This window comes from Schistocerca serialis, chromosome 4 (genome assembly GCF_023864345.2).
Source record: "Schistocerca serialis cubense isolate TAMUIC-IGC-003099 chromosome 4, iqSchSeri2.2, whole genome shotgun sequence".
NCBI classification, from domain to species: domain Eukaryota; kingdom Metazoa; phylum Arthropoda; class Insecta; order Orthoptera; family Acrididae; genus Schistocerca; species Schistocerca serialis.
Window position 1 is genome coordinate 412923751 of NC_064641.1, and position 21771 is coordinate 412945521.

Sequence of the window (21771 nt, forward strand, 5' to 3'; positions counted from 1 at the left end):
TATTTTGCCTCAAGCATATTTAGTTTTAATTTTACAGCCATTCCAAAATGCAGTGAATTTGCATTTCTTGATGTCGATTCATGTCACTGGCAGTACTAATTTTAGCTTCTCTAGTATTTTCCATTGTCCTTGTATCTATTATTTTCTTCTGTGCTCGATAATTTTACAATTTACCTGATGATTTGCAGGAAATTAGATATGATCAGCCACTAGCTACATCTTATATACCTCAAGAGTCATCAGGCTTCATGTATGAAGATCTATGATTATACAGCAATTTCCTGTAGCCAAGTGCTCTCAGTGATAAAGATTAATCTGTTTAAAGTTACATTGATTTCTATCACTGTATTCATTATGCGTTGCAGGCCTTCCTCTTACTTTGTGCATGTAGAGCAAGCATTGATGTTGTACCTTACTGGATCTTGAGTTAATCGTGTAGCATTAGATGTTTACCATTATTGGTACTAGGAAAGCTACTGACACTGTTAATGTTATATTTTGTAATAGTGATTATTTATCTTACATAAAGAATATTTACATAGTTTGTGATGATTGAATCTACTGACATAATGATTTGCCCTGTGACATCATGTATGTTGTGTAGCAGTGAAAGGACAGAACACCCACGGTATTTATTGTAATTTTATATTACCTGTTGAGATGTAGATTGCCTTGACAGATTGATCTGTAGTATAGCCCGAGGTCCAGTAGCTTGAAAGGTGACAGTTTGGCTTAACTTTGCCGAAGCCAATAAGTGTCAAGAATAATATTGGGTATTAATCATTAGCTTTGACCTGGGATAAAATGTTAATGGCTGCTGTGTTGTCACCTTTTGGTGTGTACTTTTTGCAGTTTGGTTGTTAATTCATGAATCAACAAATCTGTGGTGACAGATTTATCTGTAACTTAGCCAATTTGGGGGGGGGGGGGGGAGGGGGAACCAGTAATATGACATAGTCACCATGTTGTTACGACATTTGTCACTTGTTACTTACGTCACTGGCCAAAGCTAATGACTCGTGTCGAATATTCCTCTTTATCTGGCAATAAATATATCATGTTAAGAATAACTGTAATTCTTGTTGTGGCACTATTTTATGCATTCTGAATTTTAACGTGTGGATTATGTCTACCATTTTCATGCCCTTGCAAAATGAGTGAGATGGCAGCAAGAGAGGAAATCCTTACATAGGTTTTTGGTGTAGGTTTTGGATTTCATGTTGGAGCAGATGCATTTGGCATGTAGTGGCAGATATCAAAGTACAGGTATCTTACTTCTACATCTACAGTATTTACTTGAATCTAAGCCGCACTTTTTTTCCAGTTTTTGTAATCCAAAAAACCGCCTGCAGCTTAGAATCGAGTACAAAGCAAGCGGAAGTTCTGAAAAATGTTGGTGGGTGCCGCCACAACTAACTTCTGCCATCGAATATATGTAGCGCTACACAGGCATGCTTTGTAGGCACAAAGATAAATATTTGCACCAAATCCTCTGCGTCGGTAAATAAATTTTAAAAAAAGGTGGAAGACGAGCTTTTTTCTCCGCCCCCCGTTTTGACCACTGCATTTTCATACATTATCCAACGTAGTAAATACAAATTCCATATTGTTCATCTTCGAATGTAGCAGCATTTTAATGTACTACGAAAATTCGATTGGCAAGACTGTTTGGTATGTTTGTCAATATGGCCAACTCTACTCGTCAATATGGCCAATTCTGCATTCTGAATTTTTTCCTACGTTTGAGAAGAGATGGTTGCTAATAGGAACTTTTATGAGTTGTGAATCACATGCAGTATTCTCTTCACCATAAGAATAATACGAATATAAACATTTTGCCATGTATTGTTTCATGTTTGCTGCTATCTCATTTAAATCCTGTCTGCCTAATAAACTACAAAACTAGAGTGAGACAACAGCAAATGCGGAAGAATATACGTATCATGTCATGTTTATATTCGTATTATTCTTATGCCTAATAGTGATACAGTCAGAAATGAAGCACAGCAATTGACTAGATTTTTAAATCTAAGATGACTCTAATTTCTGTGCAGAATGTAATGTACTAAAGAGGCACCTGCAAAGATTTTCAAACGGAGAAAAGTTTTCGCTAAACTCTCGTTCAGAACATCTTCTATCATACGCAGTCTATTATTTTGTTCTTGTTGATCATTATCAAAGAAAGCAGCAGTGTAAGTAACAACAAATAGCAGTCTCTTGCCATTGTTTCGCTAATTGAGATGATTCCTCTTTTCTTTTCTAATTGTAAGCAGCGGTAGCGCGCACAAAAGCAAGCCATGCCGCGAGTGGCGACAGGCCGTGAACACGCACTATCAGAATGCGACAAACAATGCATGACACAGTACAGTAATGAATTTTCAGCTTAGAGTGACATAACACCTATAACAAAGAAAACGGCGCTTATCAGATCAAAGAAAAATAAGCAATCAATTCAAACCAGATGAAGCATGTGAAAAAGGAAGGGTACCCATATAAATACAAACGGAGTGCCTGACACATAGCAATGGCTACCTGGTAAAGCTTAACTGCTAAGCTTACGACTCGAACCAAACTACTGTAGCTGTATCGTCATTAATTCGACCTAAATTGTGTCTCATCATGGGCCAACTTTGTTTCGATTTGGAGATGCGGCCTAAAAATTTTCTCTCCCCTTGAATTTCGAGTCTCATTTTTCAGGTTTTAGATTCGAGTGCGGCTTAGATTCAAGTAAATACGGTACATCTGTACTCTGCAAACCACCATGAGGTGTGTGGCAGAGGGTATGTCCCAATTGTGCAAGTTTGTTAGGGTCGCTTTCTGTTCCATTCACATATGGAACACAGGAAAAATGATTGTTTGAATGCCTCTGTGCATGCAGTAATTCTTCTAATATTATCCAAGCAATTCCTCTGAGCAATACATAGGAGGTTGTTGTATATCCCTAGAGTGATCATTTAAATCCGCTGCTTGAAACTTCCTTAATAGACTTCCTTGGGATACTTCACGTCTGTCTTCAGGGGTCTGCCATTTCAGTTCCTTCAGTATCTCTGTGACAGTCTCCCATGGATTAAACAAACCTGTGACCATTCATGCTGCTATTCTCTGTATATGTTCAATATTCCATGTTAGTCCTATCTGGCACAGGTCCCACACACTTGAGCAATACTCTAAGATGGGTTGCACGAGTCATTTGTAAGCTATCTCTTTTGTAGACTGATTGCACTTCCCAGTATTCTACCAATAAACGGAAGTTACCACCTGCTTTACACATGACTGTATGTGATCATTCCATTTGATATCCCTACATAGTGTTACACCCAGGTATTTGTATGAGTTGGCCGATTCCAACTGTGACTCATTGATACTGTAGTTATAGGCTACTATTTGCTTTTTTAGTGCACAATTTTACATTTCTGAACATTTAGAGCATGTTGCTGATCTCTGCACCACATTGAAATCTTACCAAGATCTGATTGAATAATGAAAAGGATAGTTGCTACTCACCATATAGTGGAGATCACAGAAAACACAATAAAAAGACTGTCACACAATTAGCTTTTGGCGAACAAGACCTTTGTCAAAACACACGCGTGCACGACCACTGTCTCTGGCAGCTGGAGCCAGACTGTGAGCAGTGGTCTACTATGGGAGAGGCAACTGGGTGGGGAAAAGGAGGAGGCTGGGATGTTGAGGGGGAGGGATAGCAGGGTAGGTGTGGGGGGTGATAAAGTGCTGCTGGGAACATGCAGGGACAAGGTGGACAATGAGGCAACTAGGTGCAGTCAGGAGGTTAGACGGAGGGAGGGGGGAGCTTAGCAGAAAAGGAGAGAAGTAAAAACACTGGGCAAGTTGGTGGAATATAGAGAGCTGTCTAGTGTTGTAATGGGGAAACAGGGAAGGGGCTAGATGGCTAAGGACAATGACTAATGAAGGTTAAGACCAGGAGGGTTACGAGAATGTAGGATATACTGCTGGGGAGAGTTCTCACCTGTGCATTTCAGTAAAGATGGTGTTGGTGGAAAGGATCCAGGTGGCAGAGGCTTTGAAGCAGTCATTGAAATGAAGGATGTCATGTTGGGCACTGTACACAGCAACAGGGTGATCCAGTTGTTTCTTGGTCAGAGTTTGTCGGTGGCCATTCATGCGGACAGGCAACATGACTGGTTTCACAGGTAGCCCTGCCTTTGATGGGATAGGTGGTGTTTGTGACAGGAGTGAAGTAGGTGGTGGTGGGAGGATGTATGGAACAGATCTTGCAACTAGGTAAATTACAGGGATATGAGCTACAGAGCAGGGGTTTGGTAGCAGGGATTTTATAAGGATGGATGAGAATACTGTGTGTGTCCAGTGGGCGGCAGAATACCTCTGTGGGAGGAGTAGGAAGGGAAGTGGGTAGGACATTTCTCATTTCTGGGCACGACAAGAGGTAATTGTCCTTTTCTCTAACCCACGTCCCCCACCCACACTCCCCCCCACCCACCCCCGCCCAGCCCCTCCCCTCCATATGACCTCCCGACTGTACCTAGTTGCCTCACTCTTCACCTCATCCCTGCTGCATGCTCCCAGCAGCACTTATACTGTCTCCCACCCCTGCCTGCTATCCCCCCCCCCCCCCTCCCTGCCCCAGCTTCCTCCTTCTACATCTACATTTATACTCCACAAGCCACCCAACGGTGTGTGGCAGAGGGCACTTTACATGCCACTGTCATTACCTCCCTTTCCTGTTCCAGTCGCGTATGATTCACTGGAAGAATGACTGCAGGAAAGCCTCCGTGCGCGCTCGAATCTCTCAAATTTTACATTCGTGATCTCCTCGGGAGGTATAAGTAGGGAGAAGCAATATATTCAATACCTCATCCAGAAACGCACCCTCTCGAAACCTGAACAGCAAGCTACACCATGATGCACAGCACCTCTCTTGCAGAGTCTGCCACTTGAGTTTGCTAAACATCTCCGTAACGCTATCATGCTTACCAAATAACCCTGTGATGAAACACGCCATTCTTCTTTGGATATTCTCTATCTCCTCTGTCAACCCGACCTGGTACGGGTCCCACACTGATGAGCAATACTCAAGTATAGGTTGAACAAGTGTTTTGTAAGCCACCTGCTTTATTGATGGTCTACGTTTTCTAAGGACTCTCCCAATGAATCTCAACCTGGCACCCACCTTAGGAACAATTAATTTTATATGATCATTCAACTTCAAATTGTTCCGTACGCATACTCCCAGATATTTTACAGAAGTAACTGCTGCCAGTGTTTGTTCCGCTATCATATAATCATACAATAAAGGATCCTTCTTTCTAGGTATTCACAATACATTACATTTGTCTATATTAAGGGTCAGTTGCCACTTACTGCACAAAGCGCCTATCTGCTGCAGATCTTCTTGCATTTTGCTGCAATTTTCTAATGCTGCAACTTCTCTGTATACTACAGCATCATCCGCGAAAAGCCGCATGGAACTTCCGACACTATCTACTAGGTCATTTATATACATATTGTGAAAAACAATGGTCCCTTAACACTCCCCTGTGGCACGCCAGAGGTTACTTTAACGTCTGTAGACGTCTCTCCATTGATAACAACATGCTGTGTTCTGTTTGCTAAAAACTCTTCAATCCAGCCACACAGCTGGTCTGATATTCCGTAGGCTCTTACTTTGTTTATCAGGCGACAGTGCGGAACTGTATCGAACGCATTCCGGAAGTCAAGAAAAATAGCATCTACCTGGGAGCCTGTATCTAATATTTTCTGGGTCTCATGAACAAATAAGGCGAGTTGGGTCTCACACGATCGCTGTTTCCGGAATCCATGTTGATTCCTACATAGTAGATTCTGGGTTTCCAGAAATGACATGATACGCGAGCAAAAAACATGTTCTAAAATTCTACAAGAGATCGACGTAAGAGATATAGGTCTATAGTTTTGCGCATCTGCTCGACGACCCTTCTTGAAGACTGGGACTATCTGTGCTCTTTTCCAATCATTTGGAACCCTCCGTTCCTCTAGAGACTTGCGGTACACGGCTGTTAGAAGGGGGGCAAGTTCTTTTGCGTACTCTGTGTAGAATCGAATTGGTATCCCATCAGGTCCAGTGGACTTTCCTGTGTTGAGTGATTCCAGTTGCTTTTCTATTCCTTGGACACTTATTTCGATGTCAGCCATTTTTTCGTTTGTGCGAGGATTTAGAGAAGGAACTGCAGTGCGGTCTTCCTCTGTGAAACAGCTTTGGAAAAAGGTGTTTAGTATTTCAGCTTTACGCGTGTCATCCTCTGTTTCAATGCCATCATCATCCCGTAGTGTCTGGATATGCTGTTTCGAGCCACTTACTGATTTAACGTAAGACCAGAACTTCCTAGGATTTTCTGTCAAGTCGGTACATAGAATTTTACTTTCGAATTCACTGAACGCTTCACGCATAGCCCTCCTTACGCTAACTTTTACATCGTTTAGCTTCTGTTTGTCTGAGAGGTTTTGGCTGTGTTTACACTTGGAGTGAAGCTCTCTTTGCTTTTGCAGTAGTTTCCTAACTTTGTTGTTGAACCACGGTGGGTTTTTCCCGTCCCTCACAGTTTTACTCGGCACGTACCTGTCTAAAACGCATTTTGCGATTGTCTTGAACTTTTTCCATAAACACTCAACATTGTCAGTGTCGGAACAGAAATTTTCCTTTTGATCTGTTAGGTAGTCTGAAATCTGCCTTCTATTACTCTTGCTAAACAGATAAATCTTCCTCCCCTTTTTTATATTCCTATTAACTTCCATATTCAGGAATGCTGCAACGGCCTTGTGATCACTAATTCCCTGTTCTGCACTTACAGAGTCGAAAAGTTCAGGTCTGTTTGTTATCAGTAGGTCCAAGATGTTATCTCCACGAGTCGGTTCTCTGTTTAGTTGCTAGGTAAGGTTCGGATAGTGCACTCAGTATAATGTCACTCGATGCTCTGTCCCTACCACCCGTCCTAAACACCTGACTGTCCCAGTCTATATCCTGCTCCCACCTAGTTGCCTCTTCCATAATGCCCAGCTGCTCGCAGTCTGGCTCCAGCTACCAGAGACTTATATTGTTACATATCATCCTGTATTTTCCATTGTTTGATTTTGGAAACTCTAACTGAATATATTTGCACCTTCACTCAGATGGTACACTATTGTAGATAACTGCATCATCTGCAAAAGCTTGGTTTTTCTATTAATGTTATCTGCAATGTCATTAATATACATCTTGAACAGCTAAGGTCCCAACAGTCTTCCCTGGAGCATATCTGTAGTTACTTCTGCATCTAACGACTACTCTTCGTGCAAGATAACGTGCTGTGTCCTTCCTACCAGAAAGTCCTTGATCCAGTCATGAATTTCACTTAATACCTCATATGATTGCTCTTTTGACGATAAGGTAGGTGCAGTAGTGAGTCAAATGCTTTTCACGGAAATCAAGAAACACTGCATCTGCCTGGTTGTCTTGATCCAAAGCATCCTGTAAGTGCGAGTTGGGTTTCACATGATCGATGTTTTTGAAAGCGACACTAGCTGGCATTGAGGAGGTCATTTTGTCCAAGATACTTCATTATGTTTGAGCTCAGAATACGTTCTAAGACTTTACAACAAATTGACGTCAAGGATGTTGGATGGTAGTTTTGTGGATCACTTCTACTACACTTCTTGTAGATGGGTCTCACCTGTGCCTTTTTCTGAGAATTGGGCACGGTTTTTTATTCAAGGGATTTTTTGATAGGTTACAGTTAGAAGACAGGCTAAGCCAGGCGCAAATTCGGTATAGAATCTGACAGGGGTTCCATTGTGTGTGGAGCTTTGTTCAGTTTTAACGATTTCGGCTGTTTCTCAACACCACTGACACTAGCACTTATTTCATTCATCTTTTCAGTGGTACAAGGATTAAATTGGGGCAATTCCTTCGTAAAGAAACATTAGAAAATGGATTTAAGCATTTCAGCTTTTGCTTTGCTACCCTCAATTTCAGTTCCAGTCTAGTTCACTAGGGACTGGACGCTAACTTTGGTGCCACTAACAGCCTTTACATACCATGAGAATTTCCTTGGATTCTATGAAACGTCATTTGACGGTATTCTGATACTGTAGTCATTGAAGGCACCATGCGTTGCTCTCTGGACAGCCAAACATGTTTCATTCACCATCTCTCTATCTATAGCCGTACACTTTGTTCTACACTTATCATGCAGTGATCTCTGTTTCTTTAGAAGTTTCTTTACAGTGAGTGTATAACACAGAGGTTCCCTCCCATTTTGAACTGTTCTACTATCTATGTATCTCTCCAGAGCATGGTAAATTATTCTTTTAAACTTGAGCCAAAGTTCCTCTACGTGCTCTTCATCTGTGCTGAAAGTTTCAAGTTCCGCATTGAGATAGAACATTACTGATTTTTTTTGTCTAGTTTGCTGAACATGCATATCTTTCTGCTTGTTTTAGTTGTCCTTTGTACTTTGGTAAGCATTGTTGCTACAACCTTGTTATGGTCACTGATATTAGTTTTGATGTGGACATCCTTAAAGAGGTCTGGTCTATTTGTTGCCATTAGATCCAATATACTATCATCATGAATGGGGTTCCTAACTATTTGTTCTAGATTGTTTTCAGGGAAGGAATTTTGTAAAGTTTCACAGGATGTCTTACTATACCCACTACTAACGAAATATTAAATTTCCCAATTAATTGTTGGATGATTAAATTCTCCACTGATTATTAAAGTATGATAGGGAAACTTTCTCTGTATTTTTCAGTTACATCACAAGATGAGTCTGGTGGGTGATAGAAGGATCCTATTACCATTTTATGCTCACCCCTGATACTGAGTCTTGCCCGCATAATCTCACATGCAGCTTCAATTTTTGTCTCAGTGGATTTGAGTTTTTTCTCTACCGTGACAAATACATCACCTCCATTTCCCATTTGCCTATCCTTTCGACATACACTTAAATTTTGCCCGAAAATCACATTGCTGTCAATTTCAGGTTTCAACCAAATTCATGTACCTAGTATAGTGTGAGCTTCACTGCATTTCATGGGCACTTCAAACTCTGGTACTTCGTTGCAAATGCTTCGGCAGTTTACCATTAGGATTTTAATACTCTCACCTGTGGGAGTCATTTCTTTTGATCTTGCACTGATACTTCTGGGTTTCTTACAGCTATCGTTATCTGGATTGGATGGAGAGTCACCCAATATATAAAATAAAAAATAAATAAATAAAAAGTTTTGTGTGCACACTACACAGTCAGCTACCTGAGCAGCAGCCTCTGATGTGTAGTGCACACCTGACCTATTTAGGGGGACGCCACAGTTCTCAACCCCATGACACAAGTCCAGAAAGTTGCAACCTAGCTTGTTACAGAACTTTCGAAGTATCTGGTTCAGTCTTTCTACTCGACTCAGAACCAAAGGGCCATGACCAGTTCTGGGGGGGGCAGTGCTGCAAATTGTGACCTTCGTTGAAACTCCGTCTGATGACAGGCATAATTTGTTTCAACATGTGCCACTGTCTGCAGTTGGTAGCATCTTGTTCCCTCAATGGCCGCCGAAGTAGCCTCTTTCACATGTTGAATGAGGCCCCCAGGCGCACACACCTGGTGTCGTCTCCCATCCCTTCCTGCCATTTCCCTAAGGGGTACCATCATTTGCTGTACGTTCAAACTGGTGACGATTAACAGACACCTACCTTTTTGCATTTGCGTCTTCCTGAATACGTAAAAAGCAGTTTCCTCAAAAGAGGTGAGGTGAGTTCCACTGGCACAGTTGCAGTGACAGACAGCACCTCAGATGTGTTGGTTAGGGGAATCAGTACATCATGCTGAGTCATTTCTGGTCCCCATACACCCTGTACAGGATGACTAGATCTAACACTGAGACACCACTTACAGTCAAGGGGCAGATAGTGACAGATCCTGTGCTTTCTGCAGAGGAGGCAGGCTCTACAGGAGAGGTACAGGTATCACAGGTACATGACTCTCGGGAGCCCTTCCAGCATACCGATTTGTGGCAGCTGTCAATCATTCGACAATAATCAGGGTGATTTCCAGCTGCTTATGAATACCAACCAATTCATCCTGTGTTTGAGAACAGCATTCACAGTGGGGCTGCATTTTGGATGGTGCAATGTATTATAAGGCAGTGAACAAAGAACTTTAAATTAAACTTGCTGATTATCTTTTAATCTCTTGAGCTAAAAAGTTGCTCATTTCCTATAAGAATTGAAGCAGGTACACAAATAGAGATATCTATTTAGACAACCCAAAAATCTGTGTAAAAATTGCTAATTTCCTAATATGTTTTGATGTTAATTGTAGTTGTTAGCAAACTCAAAAATATAGTTAATTTATGATAAATGCAGATAATATGTACAGCTACTCCTCTTTGAGGGAAAACTAGATGTAACAGAAAATGTTAGAAAATCTGCTGCAGTAACTAAATCACAAACCCCGATTTGTTACAAATTGCTCATAGATTATGCAAAGGGCAATGGTAGCTTCTGAAAATTCTCAAAAAGTTCTTTATTTGCATTGATATACAATGAAATTCAGAGGGGGGAGGGGGGGGGGGGGGGAGAGGGGAGTGTATACTTTGGCTGAACTGTGAACCACAGAAACTGATTTGCTATAATTAAATTATGTATCCAAAACACATGTACCACTAACTTACAAAAATATAGTTTTGTAAGCACCCGAAAATTCTGAAACTAATCTATTTTTCATGTAATTGTACAATGAAATTAGAGAAAGATTGTTTTGGACGAGGATAGGCCTACTATACTTAAAAATTTTAAAAGTACACAATTTAGTTTAAGCCTACAATTGATGATAACAGTACTAGTTTACTGCAGCTTTCTCAAATGTTCTGTATTTCACAATATATCACAATACAGATTGGTATTGATACAATCAGTGAAAGATTACACAGAAGCTGTGACACAAATGGTAAAATTTGCAACTACAGAACTTTAAATTGACAAACGATCGTGTACAAATGGTCTCACATAAGGGAAAATTGCCAAGTCAGCTTTTATGTATAAATAAATGTGTGTTTTGCATGGATTTTTCACGTAGCTGATTCTGTGCTCATGTGTACACTGGAGTGCCAAAGAAGAACACTGCAGCGTAAGCTTATCTCAGTCAAAATTGCTAAAAGTGCCGCACCAACAAAGCACATCTTCTGCCTGTTGAAGCTAAGAATGTATATAATGTTTGTTTTGTCATAGGCTGCAGTTTCCTCCTCCAAAACAAAATACTTCCATATCCATACTACTTTCCATCATGGGTTTTAGCATGATGGTAAATGTTGCTTGTGTCAGTACACATTTTTGTAGTGTCATGTTCTCCTGTATTTTGGCATAATATGTACTATAAGAGAACACTTAAAAGCTCTTTGGGTTCAGTGAACTTGCTTAGGGTGAAATCAGTGATGGCAATCTCAGCTTCAGAATGCATCAAAGATCTTTCTCAGTCAAAATTGACAAAAATCTTAAATCCTTTTGCAGCTTACACAGTTCCATTGAGCAACAATACAAAATCAAATGTAATATGTGGCTTAGCCAGTCTGTAACTGGGACAGTCCCAACAGTGCACCATACAATTGCCTCTGTAAATTATACATTTCTAGTTGGTATGGGACATTCAAGGCGAGTCTGAAGGAAGTGTAGAACATGCTTCATTCTGCACACTTCTCAGTAAACAAACAGAATAACTTTAAATGTGCATGAATTTGGAATACCTGTTATGTTATACTAGAGGCTACAGAGGTGGTTAAAGCTACCATATGTGGAACTAGAAGATAAGTATATGAGGAAAGTGGATTGCTAATTGACTCTGAAAATGTTGTGTAGCATGTACAACACAATCCTTGTTTCTTGTTAACAGAATCTTCTGTCGGTTCTTGATAGAACATTATAATAAATGAAAAGCACCAGTCTGCTTTTGTTCTACAATATTACTTTTATTGGTAACCGGTTTTCAGCTTACAAGACCATTTTCAGACATTTACTGAGTATTATCACCAAAGAAGTTACAGTGTTTGGAAACAATAAAAGTAATATTGTAGAACAAAAGCAAGCTGGTCCTTGTTTCTTGGATTGTAATAAGTGCCAGTGAGGTCTGGATCTTTTTACTATGATTTGAAGATAAAATGGGAGTTTGGAGTGGTACATGTTTGCCTCACCTCACCACCAAAGGGCAGGCATGAGGAAAAGACATACTCATTGTGTTCTTCACTAGTGACACTGTGGCCCATCATAACTTTGTACAGGGGGGGCAGGCATTGATTAGTGTGTTTCTATTTGAAATTGCTTAAAAGATTGAAAATCAAGATCAATTGCATCCAATAATACATTGCCCTGACTGGTTGCTCCACTAAAACACACCTATTTGCTATGTCCAGTAGCACCTCTCCAAGAGCAACACATTCCATCCCCACTCATTTTTGATCTCTCTGCTCTTAAGTTCATTTTGTTTTTGCTGAAAGGATTCCATTCTGTAACAGTGAGTAATGTGAAAAAGGCTTCACCAAGAGCCCTTCCTGTTGTTATGTTTTCTTGTCTGTCATTGACTCTCATCCCTGTATTGCTCCTCCTCCCTCTGCTTCAACAGCTTTATGCATTAATCGTAAGATTTTTTGTTTTTCCTTTTTCAGAGAATGGTATTCATACCATTTCCCAGAGCTGGTGAAGATAGTACCTGAAAATTATATGTATGCAAGAGTGGCAAGACTAATTGGAAACAGGAAGGAGTTTACTGAAGATAAACTTGAAGCATTGGAGGAACTTGTTATGGACAGTGCAAAAGCCCAAGCTATCCTCAGTGCTTCGCGTTCTTCGATGGGTTAGTAGTCATACTTGAAATAAAGTGTAGTAGCAATAAATAGCCATTTAGTAGAAAATAATTCGTACCTGCAACAAATTTTAACTGTGAAACTGAAATTGTAACCAAAACCCTCTGGAGATCCCATTAAATCTACCATATGCTGTTGTAGGCTAGCATATGGATTTATGGATATGTAAATATGGATCAGCATTCTAGATATGTTTCATATCAAATGAATAGATGAAGACAAATGAGTGACTTTATATCAGAAGGAATTTGGCATATAATGGGAGTTATTTGTTCTACTGTTTGTGATTTTGTTTGTTTTTGAACAGCCAGTGATTGTTTGTTTCAGCCTAGTTAGTTTTTGTCTCTCTCTCTCTCTCTCTCTCTCTCTCTCTCTCTCTCTCTGTGTGTGTGTGTGTGTGTGTGTGTGTGTGTGTGTGTGTGTGTGTGTGTGTGTGTGTGTGTGTGTCTTCTTAGTTTAATTCTTAAGTAGTCCGTCTGTTCTCTCTCTCTCTCTCTCGGAGCTTACAATTTGCATCATCGTACTCATAGTTGATAGTTGATTGTGATACTTCGATTTGGAGCTGAGTGGAAGGTCTTGTCCATATGCTCTGTCAATTCCATGACGGTCTTGGTGACAGATTTCTCTGTTTGTATTATGCGATGGAGCATTGTAGGACGTCTTGATGTGTAGAGGGTGCACTACATGAAGGAAGCAGCTAGTTGGCTAGCAGAGTACATGTGAAGTGCCCCTGAGGGTTTTTTAGGCTAGGTGGTAGTTATAGAGGTCTGCTGATGAATGCTCAGCAGTCAATACATGGAGAGCGTAATCAATCCATGTAAAAGACACTTGACTTGTCAAAATTTTATCAGTAAATTGCCAAAATATTTGTAACAAAATACCTGAATTTACTGTCCTCCAAGAAAGTTGTCATGTTCAAATTATTCTCAGAACTGAGAGCTGGCTCAAACTTGAAATGTAAAGCTCTAAAATCTTTAGCATGGCTTGGAACATAGATTGAAAAGACAGATGAGAGACCATGATAGGGGCAGTGTTCATTGCAGTCAACAAAAATATTATGTCTATTGACGTCGAAATTGTGTCTGACAGAGACATTATCTGGACACATATAACAGGTCTAGGTGAACTTGGGTTAATTATTTAACTTTTTACCAGCCATCTGATTCCACCATGACTGTTGTAGTATCATTTAGAGAAAGTCTAGAGTCAGTTGTGCAAAAGTAATCAGTTCGTGCAGTATTAGCTTTGGGCAACTTATAACCTACTAGTATAGACAGGGATGTCTATGGGTTTATTGCGGATAATGTGGACAGGCAGTCTTGTGAAGTACTTTTTAACACATTTACCAGAAACTGTCTTGAGCAGATAGTTTGACAGTCCACACAAATAGAAATATTTTCTACCTCGTAACCTCAACAGGCCTAACATTATCGATGGTGTCAGTATAGACACAAGTGGCCATGATGTCATCGTAGTGACTATGGTTAAGAGAAGTTAATAAATCCATTAAGAAGATGAGGAGAGTATTTACACCGGAAAGAACATGTAAACTATTATTAGCAGATGATGGTCATTTTTTAGTTCTAATATGGTGGATGTGGAGGAATTATGGGTAAAGTTTAAATGGATTGTAAATTGTGCCCTGGAGAAACTTGTTCCGAGTAAGTGGGTTAGGGATACAGTTTAATATCAAACTTGGCAACTTTCTGAAGACACAAGACTGTTGCACTAACAGTTGAAAAAAAAAAAATTATGACAGGCAAAAGTTTGTGGAAATTCGTACATTTATAAAAAAAGAATCAATGCATGAAGCATATAGCTACCATTGTCATACTTTAGCAAAAAGTCTTACCAAGAACCTGATAAAATTTTGGTCGTATGTAAAATGACTAACAAGGAGACGGCACGACCATGGGGTCAGGGATTTGTCCGAAACTTTGTGTGGTTAAAGAGGACCCCTAACACCTCACATGGTTAAAATATTAGGATGCACTACCCGGAAAAACCCCGGGAAAAATCGATCCAAAGTTTCTTAGGTGCCTTATGAGTATAAAATGTTAGTCCATTGCCGAGCCGCCGTCTGGCCTAGATGGTTAGGGCTTGGACACTTATGCCAGGGATCTTGGGCTCGATTCCTCCTGCGGCTCATTTTTTTTTTTTTATTCCACCAATTATTCAAAAAGTTTCTCAAACCTACATTATCTTTAACAAATTAGTTACATTATTGAATAAAATTTATTTTCTTTTTGTTCAACAACACAATTCATGGCGGTGGGTTTTCCATTTTTCATTGTAAAGTATATGAGGAGAAACATTGGGTTTTTAATCAGAATAACAAAGTTGATTGGGAAACATTCAGTTATTATAAACAAGAACCGCAGTGGTAATTATCGTAAAAACAAAGCAATAATTTTTGTGACATCTTGCACAACATATAAAAACGGATTTTTTACAGTCACAGGGAGTTTGCAATAAATCTGTACAAAAACATGCCCCATTAACATTTACGAAAATGTTTAGAGTTTCTGATAATTTTGAGGCAAACCAAGCATATTGAATCATGTCTCGGAATATTGGTGGTGGTAATTGATGGTGAATTATAGAATGAATTTTTATACAATTGTCCCGGGAATGTCTTTCATGATTCTCCTGTAACAATGCGCTGCAATTTTGCAAGCGCTTTATGAAATTTTTAACTTGCCTGTAAAAGTAAACATCACAAGATTGCACCAAAGAAGTGCATATTGGAAGTATTACTTTTACAGGCCAAGTTTGCATATATTCATCATCTTGAAAAATTGCGTCATATATCTCCAGATTCATTTGACCTCCCCAAGAGTCAATGAGAAGTAAATATTTATTCTCCCCATCGTAAGATTTTAAACATTTCTGACCAAAATCCATGTATAAAACTGTTGTTAATTTTCCGGACTTAGATGATGTTACGATGATGTTCGTATAAGTATTGGCATAGCCATCTATTAATTTGTGAATACGAGGTCTTAAATGACTGTTCGCTTCTTTTAAGCATATGAAGACATGTGGGAGCAGTTTTCCGGATAATGTTATCGAATATTGTGCGTTGTACGAATGCGTCACTTTATTCAAATCCGACTTTTTCACAAAAACTGTTTTACTCCCTTTTTCAGTGAGAGTCCTGTTGAAAACAGATTGATATTGGCATCCTGAAACAATGTTGTTGTTGTTGTTGTTGTTGTTGTTGTTGTTGTCTTCAGTCCTGAGACTGGTTTGATGCAGCTCTCCGTGCTACTCCATCCTGTGCAAACTTCATCTCCCAGTACTTACTGCAACTTACATCCTTCTGAATCTGCTTAGTGTATTCATCTCTTGGTCTCCCTCTACGATTTTTACCCACCACGCTGCCCTCCAATGCTAAATTTGTGATCCCTTAATGCTCAGAACATGTCCTACCAAACGATCCCTTCTACTAGTCAAGTTGTGCCACAAATTTCTCTTCTCCCCAATTCTATTCAATACTTCCTCATTAGTTATGTGATCTACCCATCTGATCTTCAGCATTATTCTGTAGCACCACATTTCGAAAGCTTCTATTCTCTTCTTGTCCAAACTATTTATTGTCCATGTTTCACTTCCATACATGGCTACACTCCATACAAATACTTTCAAAAACCACTTCCTGACATTTAAATCTATACTCGATGTTAACAAATTTCTCTTCTTCAGAAACGCTTTCCTTGCCGTTGCCAATCTACATTTTATATCCTCTCTACTTCGAGCATCATCAGTTATTTTGCTCCCCAAATAGCAAAACTCCTTTACTACATTAAGTGTCTCATTTCCTAATCTAATTCCCTCAGCATCACCCGACTTAATTCGGCTACATTCCATTATCCTCGTTTTGCTTTTGTTGATGTTCATCTTATACCCTCCTTTCAAGACACTGTCCATTCCGTTCAACTGCTCTTCCAAGTCCTTTGCTGTCTCTGACAGAATTACAATGTCATTGGTGAACCTCAAAGTTTTTATTTCTTCTCCATGGACTTTAATACCTACTCCGAATTTTTCTTTTGTTTCCTTTACTGCTTTCTCAATATACAGATTGAATAACATCGGGGACAGGCTACAACCCTGTCTCACTCCCTTCCCAACCACTGCTTCCCTTCATGCCCCTCGACTATTATAACTGCCATCTGGTTTCTGTACAAATTGTAAATAGCCTTTCGCTCCCTGTATTTTACCCCTGCCACCTTTAGAATTTGAAAGAGAGTATTCCAGTCAACATTGTCAAAAGCTTTCTCTAAGTCTACAAATGCTAGAAATGTAGGTTTGCCTTTCCTTAATCTATTTTCTAAGATAAGTCGTAGGGTCAGTATTGCCTCACGTGTTCCAACATTTCTGCGGAATCCAAACTGATCTTCGCCAAGGTCGGCTTCTACCAGTTTTTCCATTCGTCTGTAAAGAATTCGCGTTAGTATTTTGCAGCGGTGACTTATTAAACTGATAGTTCGGTAATTTTCACATCTGTCAGCACCTGCTTTCTTTGGGATTGGAATTATTATATTCTTCTTAAGTCTGAGGGTATTTCACCTGTCTCATAGATCTTGCTCACCAGATGGTAGAGTTTTGTCAGGACTGGCTCTCCCAAGGCCGTCAGTAGTTCCAATGGAATGTTGTCTACTCCCAGGGCCTTGTTTCGACTCAGGTCTTTCAGTGCTCTGTCAAACTCTTCACGCAGTATCTTATCTCCCATTTCATCTTCATCTACATCCTCTTCCATTTCCATAATATTGTCATCAAGTACATCGGCCTTGTATAGACCCTCTATAAACTCCTTTCACCTTTCTGCTTTTTGCGAGGTGGCGCAGTGGTTAGCACACTGGACTCGCATTTGAGAGGACGACGGTTCAATCCCGTCTCCAGCCATCCTGATTTAGGTTTTCCGTGATTTCCCTAAATCGTTTCAGGCAAATGCTGGGATGGTTCCTTTGAAAGGGCACGGCCGATTTCCTTCCCAATCCTTCCCTAACCCGAGCTTGCGCTCCGTATCTAATGACCTCGTTTTCGACGGGACGTTAAACACTAACCATCACCACCACCACCACCACCACCTTTCTGCTTTCCCTTCTTTGCTTAGAACTGAGTTTCCATCTGAGCTCTTGATATTCATACAAGTGTCTCTCTTTTCTCCAAAGGTCTCTTTAATTTTCCTGTAGGCGGTATCTATCTTACCCCTAGTGAGATAAGCCTCTACATCCTTACATTTGTCCTCTAGCCATCCCTGCTTAGCCATTTTGCACTTCCTGTCAATCTTATTTTTGAGGCGTTTGTATTCCTTTTTGCCTGCTTCATTTGCTGCATTTTTATATTTTCTCCTTTCATCAATTAAATTTAATATTTATTCTGTTACCCAAGGATTTCTACTAGCCCTCGTCTTTTTACCTACTTGATCGTCTGCTGCCTTCACTACTTCATCCCTCAAAGCTACCCATTCTTCTTCTACTGTATTTATTTCCCCCATTCCTGTCAATTGCTCCCTTATGCTCTCTCTGAATCTCTGTACAACCTCTGGTTCTTTTAGTTTATCCAGGTCCCATCTCCTTAAATTCCCACCTTTTTGCAGTTTCTTCAGTTTTAATCTACGGTTCATAACCAATAGATTGTGGTCAGATTCCACATCTGCCCCTGGAAATGTCTTACAATTTACAACCTGGTTCCTAAATCTCTGTCTTACCATTATATAATCTATCTGATACCTTCTAGTATCTCCAGGATTCTTCCATGTATACAACCTTCTTTTATGATTCTTGAACCAAGTGTTAGGTATGATTAAGTTATGCTCTGTGCAAAATTCTACCAGACAGCTTCCTCTTTCATTTCTCTGCCCCAATCCATATTCACCCAATATGTTTTCTTCTCTCCCTTTTCCTACTCTCGAATTCCAGTCACCCATGACTATTAAATTTTCGTTTCCTTTCACGACCTGAATAATTTATTTTATGTCGTCATACATTTCTTCAATTTCATCATCATCTTGCAGAGCTAGTTGGCATATAAACTTGTACTGCTGTAGTAGGCATGGGCTTCGTGTCTATCTTGGCCACAGTAATGCGTTCACTATGCTGTTGGTAGTAGCTTACCCGCACTCCTATTTTTTTTATTCATTATTAAAGCTACTCCTGCATTACCCCTATTTGATTTTGTATTTATAACCCTGTATTCACTGACCAAAAGTCTTGTTCCTCCTGCCACCAAACTTCACTAATTCCCACTATATCTAACTTCAACCTATCCATTTCCCTTTTTAAATTTTCTAATCTGCCTGCCCGATCAAGGGATCTGACATTCCACGCTCCGATCCGTAAAACGCCAGTTTTCTTTCTCCTGATAACGACGTCGTCCTGAGTAGTCCCCGCCCGGAGATCCGAATGGGGATATTTTACCCAAGAGGACACCATCATACATACCATACAGTAAAGCTGCATGCCCTCAGGAAAAATTACGGCTGTAGTTTCCCCTTGCTTTCAGCCGTTCGCAGTACCAGCACAGCAAAGCCGTTTTGGTTAGTGTTGCAAGGCCAGATAAGTCAATCATCCAGACTGTTGCCCCTGCAACTACTGAAAAGACTGCTGCCCCTCTTCAGGAACCACACATTTGTCTGGCCTCTCAACAGATACCCCTCCGTTGTGGTTGCATCTACGGTACGGCCATCTGTATCGCTGAGGCACACAAGCCTCCCCACCAACGGCAAGGTCCAAGGTTCATGGGAAACAATAGTATTTTTAATATTAAACACTATTCGAATGGGTATGTAAATATCTTTTTCTATAATTAAATTTGAATTGATATATTTTACACCGGTAAAACCATTTTGTACGCTGAAAACATGTATTTACCTTTTTGGTCAGTATTTATCACATAATCCTCATGGTATTAAGGGATTAAACGGCACGTCTGCCGACGAAAGGTCTCCGCAGACACCTGGAAGTCCTCCATTGATGCCGCTTCTTTTTTCGAAACCAGTTTCGTGATATTGCGTTGTGAAATTCTGTGCTTCTCTTTAAATGCCGTGACCGATCGTTTAGACACCTTGAATTTGAAATCGATGAATTGTGCAGCCGCAGCCAATGGCCATTGGTATAAATTTCTTGTTGTGACTTGCTGATATTGCTGTCTTGCGTCCACAAAATGGTTGTAGGTCCACGAATCTATCGTCTCAAATTTATCCATTCATGTACCACTACTTTTAATATCTTTCTCCCATTGTGAAAGATATTTTTTTCAATTATCGGCATCCTTTTTTTTTTTTTTTTTTTTTTTCTTCAAAGTCACCAAGGATCATATGGGGTGCACTTTAGCAATATTCATGACTTTCACTTTGTAGGCAATGGGAATCGGGAATCGTGTCACTTTTAAATCTTTTCAATGATGGTTTGTATTCGTCTGGAGACTAATCACTTTGTAGCACTTCAAACTGTTCGTCGTTCTCCTCACATTCTTCGCAATCCTCATGAGCATGAATTAATTCCTCTTCAGTTACGAATGTTTTTTCACCCAAAAGTTCCAGTGTATTATTATAAAGTTCTCTGGCCAATAACATAGCATCGCGAGAGATTTCTTCCAAAGATGTCCATGCAATTAAATTATTTTCCGTCAAAAGCTTTTTGTAATACACCACTGCATCCTTCAATCGTAATTTTGATAGATCACTATGAATGGGTTCTTCAGGAATTTCTTTTCCTACTCCAGACGAACCAGCAACTTCTTCAGTTGATGTGTTTAACCTCGGATCGGAATAACACGTTGAAATTTGAAACAGGCACGTCTGTTCATGATGAAATCGAAAAACAAACTGCCGTTTACTTCTCATGGCTCGCGCACAGTCCTATGTGCAGATGACCGTTATAATCCCAAGGGGACCCTTACAAAGCCCCTTTAAACCTTGAAACTCCATAAAACAAAATTGAACAATGAGCACAAATATTTTGCAGTAAATGAAAAACTTTACGTTCTTGAGCTAAAATAATGTTTAAAAACTAATGTAGGTTTGAGAAACCTTTAGAATAATTGGTGGAATAACAAGAAAATGAAACAGAAGAAAGAAAAAAAAGTGTCGGAGAAGGAATCGAACCCGAGACCTCTGGCGTAAGAGTCCGAGCCCTAACCATCTAGGCCAGACGGCGGCTCGGCAATGGACTAACATTTTATACTCGTAAGGCACCTAAGAAACTTTGAATCAATTTTTCTTGGGATTTTCCGGGTAGTGCGTCCTAATATTTTAACCACATGAGGTGGTAGGGGTCCTCTTTCACCACAAAAAATTTCGGACAAATCCCTGACCCTACAGTCGTGCCGTGTCCTTGTAAGTGGGATGAATGCTTCTATCCATTCACTTGTCGACCAGTTCGGTGTGGCAGTAGAAGATAGCAAGAGGAAAGTCAAAGTTTGAAATCTCAATATAAGAAAGCATTCACTCAGGAGGATTGTGCAAACATACTGCCGTTTAACTGTTGTGCAGACTCCAAATGCAGGCCATGATGGTATGCGTCCCTAGTGTAGAGAAGCACTGAAAGAGTTTAAACGATTAAGTCACCAAGTCCGGATTGAATCCCAATCCAGTTTTACAAAGAGTACACATTGGCCCCTTATAGTACATTTAAAATTAGTTGCAACTTTTGACAGTGCCGCAGAGAGGAGGGCAGTTGCCAGTGTGTGCTGAGTGCGTCAGCGGGCGGCAATAAAGCCATGCCTGCCTTATGTCGTGAACATTAGCAGCCAATAGGCGAACATTCTTTGGTGGTAAAGAAGTGACAATAATTAGCAGAGCAGTTAAATCAATAATTTTTTATACATACTGAGTTATGGAGTAAGTGGAGCGATCTCTTCCTCGGAACTGGCACTGGCGGTGACTGAAATTTCCATCTCTTCAAT

At 40.1% G+C, this 21771-nt stretch overlaps 1 protein-coding gene across 2 annotated transcripts in view; it reads left to right on the forward strand.

The window, feature by feature from the left end:
- LOC126474964 (nucleolar protein 56) overlaps window positions 1-21771 on the forward strand; it is an 82594-nt gene that overhangs the window by 17831 nt on the left and 42992 nt on the right. For both annotated transcript variants that reach the window (XM_050102490.1, XM_050102489.1), the window contains one exon: window positions 12664-12851. In XM_050102490.1, coding sequence (XP_049958447.1) covers window positions 12664-12851 — 188 coding nt within the window. The remainder of the gene's footprint in view (window positions 1-12663; window positions 12852-21771) is intronic.